The 13,478-nt window shown below is 40.2% G+C and overlaps 1 protein-coding gene across 19 annotated transcripts in view; it reads left to right on the forward strand.

The window, feature by feature from the left end:
- The window catches only part of ROBO2 (roundabout guidance receptor 2), a 1,697,359-nt gene that overhangs the window by 1,091,999 nt on the left and 591,882 nt on the right, over positions 1-13,478 (forward strand). Inside the window, exon 1 of one of the 19 annotated variants that reach the window (XM_060640256.3) lies at positions 3,121-4,506. The exons of the other annotated variants lie outside the window; for them this stretch is intronic. Coding sequence (XP_060496239.1) covers positions 4,446-4,506 — 61 coding nt within the window. The 5' untranslated portion in view covers positions 3,121-4,445. Of the gene's footprint in view, positions 1-3,120; positions 4,507-13,478 lie in introns of those variants that run through there. 19 annotated transcript variants of the gene reach the window in all.

Here is a 13,478-nt window from a genome sequence, read left to right on the forward strand (position 1 = left end):
CTAACTCTCTTCCTTGTTCTAAACTCTCTTCCTTGTTCTAAGCCACTTCTAGTTTACGTCTTACTGCAAACCTTTAAAAAATGTTTTTGTAGCTAAAGCACCGCTAAAATTGAACTTCCAATTTCTAGTAGAATGTTTAAGTTTTAAAGATTTTCCTTTATTTTAAGAAAAAATTAGAGTGAGAAATTATTATTTTTTTCTATAGACAGTGCTCACTAGAGGTGTGCTAAATTTAATTGAAATACACAGATTTCTCTAATACAGATCTTATCAAATCTCCAAGAAGGAGATGTCTTTGTTCCCTTTGGATTTAATGTCCATATGACATTTCTGTCTGCTGACTCTCACTGCCATTGACAGTGTGAGAGTTTTGGTCATAATCTTAAACCATTACTTGGTATGAGATTCTTTAAAAATGTCATCAGTTTTCCTTAGTCACATTTAATATCAAATGAGATACTGACAAAACATTCTTTTATTTTTTTAAGGCTTCTTTATTTATTTTGAGAGAGAAGGAGAGTGCATGCATGTGGGGGCCGGGGGGGGGGGGACTGGGGGGAGGGACAGAGAGAGAGAGACTCCCATGCAGGCTCTACACTGTCAGCTGAGAGCTGAAGCTGCTCGAACTCACAAACTTTGAGATCATGACCTGAGCTGAAACCAAGAGTTGGACGTTTAACCCACTGAGCCACCCAGGCACCCCAACAAAACATTCTTTTAAAGTATCACTTATGAGGGGCGCCTGGGTGGCTCAGTGGGTTAAGCCTCCAACTTTATTCAGCTCAGGTCATGATCTCCGTACATGAGTTCTAGCCCCATGTCAGGCTCTGTACTGACAGCTAAGACCCTGGAGCCTGCTTTGGATTCTGTCTCCCTCTCTCTCTGTCCCTCCCCCACTCGCACTCTGTCTCTGTCTCTGTGTGAATAAACATTAACAAAAATTTAAAAATAAATAAAAAATATGACTTATGAAAACATGGACTCCAAATTCCTTTGTTATAAATATCATTATTACATAATGTAGGTAATTTATAGCAAAAAGTGGCACAAGACTGAAATTACTGTCTTGACACTTGGAGTAGATAAAGTATTATGAATGCAAAATGATGATGCTTGGCCAAGTAAATATAACCAGAGCGATTTCCTTTAAGTAAGCCTTTCCTCTCTATGAGCTTATTTGTCATATTCTACACAAGGACAACTTTCTATGAGATATGAGGCCACACTTTTCTGCCCCAGAGGACAATAGTAAATGGTAGGTCATTCTCCTCCAACCTATCCCCCCCTTCTTCCCACACACACCCTTTCTGCCTCTGAGTGATTTTATAGATCACTTAAGGAAAAGCATCTATACATGGTGAGTCTATCAAGTATAAAATGGAATCTATCTTTTGTCCTATAAATTGATAGCCATGAGAAAACTCTTCCAGGTGAAATGTTCCAATACCTTCCTTTCTGAGACCTATGCTAAAACTTAAGGGCTTTAAATCTTTGTCTTTTGTTAATTTCTGTATTATTTTATTAGGAAGACTCTATTTTCAGAGTATTTTTGTTGTAGTCATGTAAGGAAATTAGATTTAGATAGAAATTGTGTGTGTGTGGGGGTATAGTATTTTCAGAGGATTGAGGTAGACTTTATAATCCCTTAAGCTAAATCTTTGTCAAAGTGTTTTAAAATACAAGTTTAAAAATTATCAATTATTTTTCAGTATTCAGATAAATACGAAATTTTACTCCAATGAATTTTGAGGTTTTCCAAGACTGGGGTATTAATTTAGTCTTGGCCCTTTGGGGGGAAAAAAAAACAAAAAGAGAAGAAAAACAAAAACAAAAAGATGTGCACGTTTAGTCTTTCTTTCAGAGAGTGGTAAGACAATAACACAGTCAGAATCCTTACTGTGAAGATTCCAGTGATTTAACTTCAGCACATTAATGCACTTTTTTTTTACAACTAAATAATGTAGATCAAAAGTGTCCTGAAATTACTCTTAGTGCTTCACAAGAAAAGTGGTTTGTTTTATTTTTTGCAAGACTATTTCATCACCATAATTTTCAAGCATGCTGAGGTGCCACAAGAGCTCTCCTTAATTGCTTAAGCGTCGCTGACCTTTTATTTGAAACACACAATATCACGTCCGTAACAGGCAAAGGAGAGCTGAATTAAGTGGCAACACCAAAATGTATCCACCAAACAAAAGGCCTGAAACGGCCTCAAACAGAGAGCCTCTTTCCTAATATTTTCCAGTAGGGGGAACTAAAGACTCACTATCCAGCATTTAGCAGGGCTCGGGGACCTGCGTTGAGTTCCCATAACCCGCCTTCTAATCACCGGAACAGGCATCAAACAGCTACCAGTGAGCCTGTGATCACACGTGGGCCTGGCCACACCGGCCACACCGGGGGCACCGCAGACACTGGCATCCCTTTGATCCAACGTGGCCTTCCTTAATCATCCCCGGTCCTGATGGCATTGACTTGGTGTTTTTTGCCTTAATTTTCAGGGTCTGTCATCTTTGGGCTGAAATTCGGCTCTTTTTTAGCTTCTTTTAGCTCAGTGGGTTTTCAGCTTTCCTCCATCCTGTGTTTTCCGAAATTTCCTTTCAGAGTTGCCAGTCTCTGTGGGATAAGGGCTTCGAGTACACCTCTCGCCCTCAGCTCTCTGATCCCCTCTCCCCATCCTAAGCATCTTCTGCTGAACTCCTTGCATGCCACAAACCCGCGTCAAACTCATCTTTGCGGGGTCATAAGGCAACTGAGTAACATAAGAGGGGATGCCACCCTTCCCCTCCCTTCTTCCCCCGGGGATTCCTCAGGGGGCCATAGATCTTGGCTAAAACAAGCCGGTAGAGGCTAGAGATTTCTGTTCAATCCCCCCCCCCCCCTTCTTTTTCTTGTGCTTTTTTAACGACATAGGAAGCACCCACACACAACCTTTCCGCTTCGAAAGGTGGTTATATTTTGTTTCCTTTCCTTTTCTCCCTCCCGCCCAGCTTCTCATTTTGCTAAGAGGTGAAGAGTGAGTGTTTGTGTGATTTTAACGGGTAATGAGGCTGCGCCCTGGGTCCTGGAGGATGATCTTTTTCCAGAAAGCGCGTGCATCTCGGGCAGACGGAGGGATGAATAATTAGGAAGGGCTTCCATGGAATCACTCACCGAGAAAATTACCTGCCCATTAAACGGGACGCCGCGAGGAGCCGGGGACTAGAGCCCACCTATCCCCGCCCCGGGCAGGAGGCGCGGAGACGGGGAAGGAGTTGACGGGTGGCTTGGGCTCCAAATTTGTTAATTTCCGCCCCCCGAGGAATCTCGGCTCCCCTCCCCTGCTCCCCCCGACTGCCCAGCGGGCTAGCGCCCCCTGCACGTGCGGGTGGCGGACTCTGGAGGTGGAAAGCTCAGCGCACCCCCGCGTCACCCCTGCCCCCCTCCCCGGGGCAGACTCCTAGCAGCTTTCGTTCCTCCCCACCCCTCCCGCCTCCTCGCCTTCCCTCCTCTAAGTCCTTCCACCCTCGGCAGCTGCTGGAGGAGGCGGACGCTCTGCTGCGGGGCCGCGGGAGCAGCGGCGGCGGCGGCGGCTGCAGCGGAGGGACTGACGGCTGCACCGGGGCGGGCGGCTGGACTGCGCGCTCCCTTTCGCGCCCGCTCCCGGGCTTTGGGCTCGCTCGCCCCGCTCGGCGGTCGCCCGCGGCCGCCCGGGTTCACCGTCGCTCTGAGGCGGCACCGCGAGGGTGGCCGCTGCCTCAGCCCTGCCCCTCGTTCCCTCCCTCCCTTGCAGCCCCACCACGTAGGAGTTCGGATTCTCCACCCGAGTCGCCCTGATTTCCCTTTGCCTCTTTCTGAAGCGGGAGTGGTGGAGGGAGGCAGCGAGGCTGCGAGGGAGAGGCCCGCCAAGTCGGCCCGCCTGCAAAGTGTTGCTTTGACACATCCTTATTATGGAAGTTAAGTGAAAAAACTCTGGACGTGGAGCGGCTACCGAGAAGGAGACCGGGCAAGGAAAACCAATAGGCAGGCCAATGGTGTTTCGGCAGCGCGCTGGCAAGTTTGTGGAACACTTTCTAGGAATTAGGTCTTTTTCCTCCCTCTTCATCTTCTTGACTGCTGAAGAAAGAACTTGGCTTTGGAAGGCAATGGAGCCTGAGGACAGAGGGTTAGACACACTTGAATAATCCCTCCGGCTGGGCTGAATTTGTGGGAATTTAGGAAGCCAGAGTGTGGAAATACAGCAGCCTTTGGAGTGCCCTCTGTTAATTTGGATGGAGCTAAATGTGCCCCATTCGAGACCTCTCCACTAACCCCTTCTGATCTTGCGATTTGCTCTTCTTGACTTTAATTAGCATCTAGGAAAGTCTAAACTTTGGACCTACCTCTTTTTTTGATACTTATTTTTGTACTTTTGCTCTCTGGGATTGGTTTCTTAAAACAATCTGGATCCTTTTTAATATGTCAAAATGAGTCGGCTGATGTTTACACAACTACTGCTCTGTGGATTTTTATATGTTCGGGTTGATGGTAAGTTAAAAATACTTTTATCCTCCTCCCACCCCCCAGAAAGCCCATTTATTTCTGAATGAGTTGTGGGCCATCAATAAAATGACATTGTGTCTATTAGTCCCTTTTGGTCAGGCACCGGGACTTTTGGGGGGCAGAGATTTTAAGTCTTTGTTTCTCAACTGCTGCAAGTGGAAGGCGTTAGTAGTCACCTATTGTTGTTATTATTGCAATTTGCTTAATTAATGGAGGAGTTGCATAATAAATAATGGGCTCTCAGTTTTGTTAGAAAAAGGAATATTACAGTAAATCTCTGGAATACTCTTGTGCCTACTGCTATTTGGTGTTTGCTCTTGTATCTGAACTTTGGCTTAGAAATTCAAGTAAAGAAAAATAGTAATAGACACTTGAATGAAGGTTCAGTGGGTTAGGAATTTGAGGCAGGGTATCTCAGGGATTGATGTGTATCACTTGTATGCTGGTGAGTGCTCTTCTAGTGTGAAATCAGAATCAAGAATTTAGATCACAGGGAGAAAACTGTCAAAAGTAAGACTGGGCGAGGCTCCAGGAAGGGGGGAAACATAAGCTCGGGGCTGGCTGTGGGCACAGAACACTCAGCTCAGTCCCCAGTGGCAAACACAATGGGGATCTGAAACAGGTACTGTAGGTGTCTCCCTCTGGGTTGAGTCAGTCTGTCAAGCAGACAGCAGTCTGCCTCTGATTCTCCTGTCTTTTGTTCAGATATGGTTTCCTGGGATATTTTCACAGGATGTCAGTTTCTTGTGGGAGGATTGCAAAATCCTTTCTTGTAGCTCTTTTGAATGATGAGTGGAAGTAATCATTAACATGCTTTTTTTGTTAGTTCATAAGAAGTCGAAAGAACATTTGGTATTAACCTTCTAGGGTCTTCAGTTTTTAAATCGATAGAAAGGATATGTGTAAAGAGAAGACTGGAGCGTTTTTTTTTTTTTTTTTTTTAAATGTGGATTGTAGTACTTTAGATTTGCAATAATTGTACTTGTAAAGAATCTGTGAATTGGTCCAGATATTTGAGCCATCATAGTAGCTTGTTGCTACATAAACTTTCCTCCAGCATTTGCATTGTGGACGAATTCATTATTTGGGACACTGCCTATTTTTGCCCGCCTGTAGGAGCTAACTTTGTTCCAGGCAGCTGCTGCTGCACAGAACCCAGCGTATCAGACTCCAAACAGGAAGGCTTTCTATAAACATGAGGCAGTACAGATGAGTTTACCTACTGTCAAGTGGCTGTTTTCAATCATGGACTACATGAGTACTTTTGCCCCCAGCGATAGTAGGCAAGGCATTCATGTGGGCACACTGCTTTTTCTTTTTTCCTTCTAAGTAGTAGATGTTTAGGAATTAATCATTATGAATCACATTGTGACAATATCTATAGTCCTACCTAATCATTCACCATGCATTTTCTTTTTCAATACATTTACCTTTACGATACGTTTACGTTGACCTAACCAAAAGGTTTACGTATTTCTCCCAAGTGTGTTGGATTATCCTGATAAGAAGACTTTGATATAACTTTTTGGATAATATGTCCTCATAAACCATGAATTTACATATTTCAATACCAGAAATGCATGCATAAACTATATGTTAGACTATAGAATCATCACCAAGTTGTTTTTTTCTCTTTTGGAATTAGTGTGTAGCTAAGAGGAATACAATTAAATTGCTCAGTGGAAGTGACAGAGGGAATCAGAAGAGCTTGGTGTTACAGAATGTAATTAATGTACCAGGGTGTTTGGAGATATATGAAACAAATGCAATTAACCAGCTTGCTGGAACAGCAGTAGCAAGACATCGTTTCTCTCCTTCCTTCCCTCCCTCCCTCCCATCCTGCCTCCCTTCTTCTCTTCCTTCTCCCCCTTCCTCACCCCTCCCTCATGTCCCAGAGACACGCCTAGGACCTTTGTTCTGATTTAATATTATAGGGTAAGGGGAAAATTTATGTCTAGGCCACAATTATGCAGCAAAATTCATGGCAATGTAGTGAAAAATGTGCAGTGTTGAGAAGTTGAAAAGGTAATGGTAATTTTTTGTTTGTTTTTGTTTGTTTGTTTGTTTGTGAAACTAGTTTTTATATTTAACGTCTACTACTCCAGAAGCAAAGGAAGCTGTGGACACTTACTGAATGAGTACATAGAGCATACATTTGACATTGGATTGTCTTTGGTTTACTCCAGAATGATGACAGCTTCTCCATGGGGAGTGTTGAAAATTTGGGATGTAGACAACACTGCCCTCTAGGCTATCTCAACACACTGGGACTGAGTGCTCACATATATAATGAGTGGGTTGGTTTGTAAGATCTCTAAGCTCTTTCTCTTCCAGGATTCTATGATTTCTATTTACTTATTATCCTTCTTAGAAGTGTGTGCTTATTCTCCCCATGAATTTCAAATTTAGAGAAGCTTGTACCATTTCAAAGATATACTGACTATCCTCGTGCTAGACACAGAAATTAATTTTATTCAGTGACAAATGATACATAGATTTGCATTGAAATTTGCTTGGTAGGTTATTTATATGTGCATTTTTATAGTATGTGAAAAATGTTAGAGTTTTGCCTCCTCATAGAAGATATGTGCTAATATTATTTATGATTTTTCAGTATCCTGTGTCTGTAGGAATCCATAGAGAATAAACATTGAGTTAGTTGAGAGCTACAGACAAACTTTTCTATTTGGGTTGTAAATGAAGATTTTCTTATTTGATACAGAATAATGAATGGCATGCATATTTTTCTTTACTGTTCCATTGGAGAATATGTATCACGTTTAGCTTTTGTTCTCCAGATTTTCTTTATTTTTAAGTGAGACTGTGGTTTTATAGTCATTTACAGGGAACAGACATAAATTACCACAATGCTTTTTAATTACATCCATCGCCGTGCATTGTGTCAATTCAGTAATTTTACCGTTGTGAAAAGATATTTTCAAAATAAGAATAATGTTCTTATCTTTAATTCTTAATGTTCTTATCTTATATTCTTAAATGAAAATGGCACACATGATATTTGGGGAGAAAACGATAATGTGCATGCAGAGTGTAGATGCATAATCTCATACATTTTGCTAAAGTGTTTCTTTTAGTAATGGGCACATTATCATAGCAATATGTAGTCCACTTCAGAACTTAAACTGCCTATAAATAACCTGAAATTTGTTCTTACAACTATGTAGTGATATCACTTTGAATTGGCTTTGTTTGAATAACCTTTGATTCTAGGCAACATGTGGACCTTAAACCAAAAAGATTTCTTAGAACATCAAAAAAGAGTATCTTAAAAGAAAAAAAAAGCCATGATTATACAAAATAATAATAATAATTCTGGTCACCTCATCCTTGAGCAGCTTCTATAAAATAGCATCTTTGACAATAAAAATATTGATTTGTAAGCACATTGTACACATATTGGGATACATATACTGTAATGAGAGGAACTTAGTTATGTGGAATGTGTGTGTCTAGTAATATCTGCTTTAGTAGTTCCTGCAGTCTGTAGGAGGTACAGTTACCTCCAATGTATGATTTGGTTTTTGAAGGGTTTTAGTGAAAAGATCTCCTTTTATTTATTTCTCTTCTTCCCCTCTTCAACTCCTTGTCTTGACCCTCCTATTCCTCTTCCACTTCTTCTTTCTCCTTCTTCCCTCCCTTCCTTCCTTCCTTTCTTCTCCTTTTTTTTTTTTTTTTTTAGACCAGGTGGAAAGAATTAGAGAAACATTTACATTTGAAGAGTGAAGAAGATATGTTTCTTGAATGACAATTTAGAAAAATCTGCCTTTAAAGTAGATATATTAGGGGCGCCTGGGTGGCTCAGTCGGTTGAGCAGCCGACTTCGGCTCAGGTCATGATCTCACGGTCTGTGAGTTCAAGCCCCGCATCGGGCTCTGTGCTGACAGCTCGGAGCCTGGAGCCTGTTTCGGATTCTGTGTCTCCCTCTCTCTGACCCTCCCCCGTTCATGCTCTGTCTCTCTCTGTCTCAAAAATAAATAAACGTTAAAAAATTTTTTTTAAAAAATAAAGTAGATATATTAATAGTGTTTTACTTTTGGATATATCCAATTGGGGTCTTGACCAACACTTTTCTTTTGCAATACTCTATACCTTTATGCAAACTTATTTTGCATAGAACCAGTCTTTCTCCAGTTAGACAAATGGAAGTCTACTGATCTGTGTTCAGACAATGGAAATTTACAGACTGCCATTTTATAGATTTATTTTTAAAGGAAAATATTGTTATGTTTCTTATAGTGTATCCCAGTATAGACCAATCAACCTATCAATACATTAATATTAATATAGATTTTCTTCTTTCTTTAAATTATTGAATAAAGCATGAATGAATACTTACATAAAGTCTTTCAAAGGGAAATTCCCATCAACTTTTTCAATGTTTCCGTATATGTAATACCATGACAGAGACCTAATATACCATCTAAAGTATGGTATATTCACCCGATACCTATTTCTAATTCAAAACTGTGTTGGGATAACCTAGGCCTCAGTAGTTAGTGTTTTCTTGTCCATTTGCACCTCATTCTTAAGTTTTATCTAATCACGTGGTTTCATTTTTTTTTTAAGTTTATTCATTTTGAGAGAGAGAAAGAGAGCAAGCTAGCGTGTGCGTGCGCACATGGGTGAAGGGAGGAGCAGTGAGAGAGAGAGGGAGGGAGAGAGTCTCAAGCTGGCCTCACACTGTCAGTGCAGAGCCTGATGTGTGGCTCGAACTCATGAACCATGAGATCATGACCTGGGCCGAAATCAAAAGTCAGACATTTAACTGACTTAACCACCCAGGTGTCCCTAGTCACATGGGTTTGAAACCCATCTTAATGCTGATACTTCTCAAATTGCTGCAATCATTGTGTGAAGGAATATAGTGCCTGGAACAGTGTTTGACATATCCAGCTGACTACTTGACATTTTTGCTTGATATCTAATAAGCATATGTCACGCTTAGATGGTAAGTGGACTTACTGTGGTCATCATTTTGCAAAATACACAGATGTCAAATCATTATGTTGTACACCTAAAACTAATATAATGTTATATGTCAATTATATCTCAATTTAAAAAAAAAATATCAAACTCAAGCTGATGATAGAATCTGCTTCTCATTTCCAGCTGAGTAGATGGCATCACTATTCATAGAGATTTTCATGACCGAAAACTAGAAGTCATTCTTGACTTATCCTTATAGTCCATATCCAACTTGCTAGTAAACCCTTTGAAATATATCCTGATGCCAATGATTTTATGTATGTTTGTGATTTTCCCACATTTAAGCATTTTCAAATATACAGCAAAGCTGAAAGAAGTCTATAGTGAACATTCTCCTAGATTCTAGCATTATTTTACTGTACTTGATTACCACATACTCATCCATTCATCTATTCTTCTAAGCATGCATTATATATTTTTTAAAGTTTACATTTAACTCCATTTAGTTAACATACAGTGTTATATTAGTTTCAAGTGTACAATACAGTAATTCACCACTTCCATATATTACCCTGTGCTCATCACAAGTGCACTGCTTAGTAGCCATCACCTATTTAATCCATCCACCATCCCATCCATTATATTGTTTTGATGCATTTTCAAATAATTAGATACTAAACATTTCTTACTACTTTAACCACTACCGTCCTGGTCAAAAACTGGACTATTGCAATAGTTTGATAAATGATTTTCCACCTCCCATTCTTGTTCCTCTATTCCCCACACCTTAGCCCCATGCAAATTAGTTTTCCACACTAGACAAAGGGACCTTTTAAAAGCATGTAATGGCAGCTCCTTGCCTAGAACCATGTAATGGCTTCTACTCACAACTCTTCACAATGGTTTACAAGACTATTCAGGCCCCTCTCTGCCTCTCTGCCCTCATCTGCTCACACTCCCCACCTGTATTTAAAACTTTTCTTTTTAATGTTCTGTTTCTGACTCAGGGCTTTTGCATTCATTCTTTCTTCTAACAGAAATATTCTTCCATGGATTTTTGCATGGGTAAATCTTTCAATTGATCTAATAAGTCCCTATCCAATAACATCTCTTCAGAAATATGGGCATTCCTATCTAAAATTACTTCCCTTAAAAGACTATCGGGCTTCTTCCTTTACCTGTCTTAATTTTTTTCATAGCACTTATTACCTCCTGGAAGTATGTGTGTGTGTGTGTGTGTGTGTGTGTGTGTGTATAAACAATGATAAAGGGACTGACACCTACCCTACCCGCAAGGTAAGAAGTTAGGCTGCCACAACGTCATGAATGCTGGGGGAAGAAATGAGACTTCTGGGTCAGAGGTGATGGAGTTCATTAGTCATGCCATAGCAAGTAGCATGATGTTATGTTTGTTTCAATTTACCTTGCCCCTGAAATGCCTTGGAAGCGGTATAGCGGGGCCCAGAGAGATTACGCACACATAGTGGGTTAGCCTTACAGTTGAGGGACCCTGATCTTGGGAACCCAGATAGTTTACACAGACAATAAGCACACTGCCTAACCTTTGCCTCAGAGGAAGATATTGTCTTGACTATATTGGATAATAAGCATATCTGCCTTCTGCTCTTAAGAGAGTCCATCTCAGGGGCGCCTGGGTGGCTCAGTCGGTTAAGCGTCCGACTTCAGCTCAGGTCACAATCTCACGTTCCGTGAGTTCGAGCCCCGCGTCGGGCTCTGGGCTGATGGCTCAGAGCCTGGAGCCTGCTTCTGGTTCTGTGTCTCCCTCTCTCTCTCTGCCCCTCCCCCGTTCATGCTCTGTCTCTCTCTCTCTCAAAATAAATAAACGTTAAAAAAAATTAAAAAAAAAAAAGAGAGTCCATCTCAAATTTAGAAGACTATTTGGTATCTAAGTATACTTGAAAAGATAGTTTTTAATAAAAGTATTAGTGGCTCTGCTAGCAAGATGTGCAGAAATCTTGCACATGGAAAATTTCCTCCCAACAATAGATAGTTAGAAATGTTTATTTATCGTCTGACTCTTTGAGCTTCTAGGGCAGACACTTAGTTTTGTCTGTCATGTTTAATAATGTTCCTCCAGTGCCTGGAGCGCTGGATGACACATACGAGATATTCAAATATTTGTTGAATAAATGAAAATGTGCTTATGGAGTCTTTTGAGATGTTTATTTTCATGCCCTCCTCAACACATGAAACATTTACCATTTGAGCAAGGTTTATTTATTTATTTTGGAGTCTGTGTGTGGGCACCTGTGTATGTGTGTCTAGTGAGAGACAGAAAGAGAGTTATCAAGCATGAGTATTTTGACACAAGTGACATCATTATTTCTGGTGATTCAATATTCTGCTTTTCACCTGGCAGAAGACATAGATTTGACCATCTATCTAACCAAGAATATTTTCTGTAGTGATAGTTTTCACGGTCACTCTCCCCCCAAAGCCCACACTAATACTGCTGTGTTTTTTAATCTTTATTTTATTTATTTTATTATTTTAATGGTTATTTATTTTTGAGAGAGAGAGAAAGAGAGAGAAGCATGGAGAGATGGAGCCAAAGAATCTGAAGCAGCCTCCAGACTCTGAGCTGTCAGCATAGAGCCTGATGAGGGCCTCGAACTCATGAACCATGAGATCATGACCTGAGACAAAGTCTGATGCTTAACTAACTGAGCCACCCAGGTGCCCATATTTTATTGTTATTTATATATAGAGAGAGTGAGTGGGGACGAGGGGCAAAGGGAGAGAGAGAGGGAGAGAGAGAGAGAGAGAGAGAGGGAGGGAGAGAGAGAGAGAGAGGGAGGGAGGGAGGGGGGGAGAGAGAGAGAGAGAGGGAGGGAGGGAGAGAGAGAATAAGAATCTTAGGCAGGCTCCTGCTGCAGGGTTTGATCTCAAAACCCTGGGATCGTGACCTGAGCTAAAATCAAGAGTCAGATACTCAACCAACTGAGCTGCCCAGGTGCCCCAACACTGCTGTTTTTTAGCACACTGTTGAATGTTATGTGTATAGACAGGGAACTCCTTTAAATGATTTAGGTGACTTAATAAGAGCATACACATTTTCTCCCCATTAAGGAATGTTGACTTATATGATGCTATCTGGTTTAGAAATTGAGACTTCTCTGTACATTTAGGGCAGATTTCCATGTATGCACTAGCAAAAGAAAAGTGAATATTTAGAGATAGAATTACCTGTATTACTTCTTTTTTTTATTTTTTTATTTTTTTAAATTTTTTTTATACCTGGATTACTTCTAAAATTAGTCTCCAAATATATGGCTCACTAATAATTGAAAAAGAAGAAGATTAAACAATGCCCATAATGGGTGTTGTTCTACTCTATCTGCTATTGCAATCATTATGTTCAGGGCCCTATTTATCATTATTGATATTAAATTGAAATATATTCAAGAATTTGGTAGGTAGAACCTCTTTATGGACCTAATTTTGATTTTAAGAAAAAAATTCAAAGGATTCTTAACTGGAAAATTTACAAAAAAAGAAATAATAATAAGATAAGGGCCAACATAGACATCCGTAAATTTTGCTAATTCAATATTTTTTCTTCCAACAAGCTTATTGAAATGTAATTCATAGATTATGCAATTCACCTATATAAAATATACAACTCAGTGGTTTTTAGCATATTTACAGAATTATATAACCATCATTACAATCTAATTTTAGACCTTATTTGTCATCCAAAAAAAAGGAAACCCTATATCCTATTTCCTCATCCACCAGTTCTCTGACAGTCCTAGGAAGCCACTTGTCTGCTTTCTGTCTCTATAGTTCTGTCTATTCTCAACATTTCATGTGATAGAACCATATAATATAAGGTCTTTCATGACTAGCTTCTTTCCCTGAGTCTAATGTTTTCAAGATTCATCCATGTTGTAGCATATATCAATACTTCATTCCTTTTTATTGCAGAGTAGTATTCCATATCATTTTTCCTTTGAATTATTAATTCATGGACATTTAGGTCATTTCTA

This window comes from Panthera onca, chromosome C2, assembly GCF_046562875.1.
Source record: "Panthera onca isolate mPanOnc1 chromosome C2, mPanOnc1 haplotype 2, whole genome shotgun sequence".
NCBI classification, from domain to species: Eukaryota; Metazoa; Chordata; class Mammalia; order Carnivora; family Felidae; genus Panthera; species Panthera onca.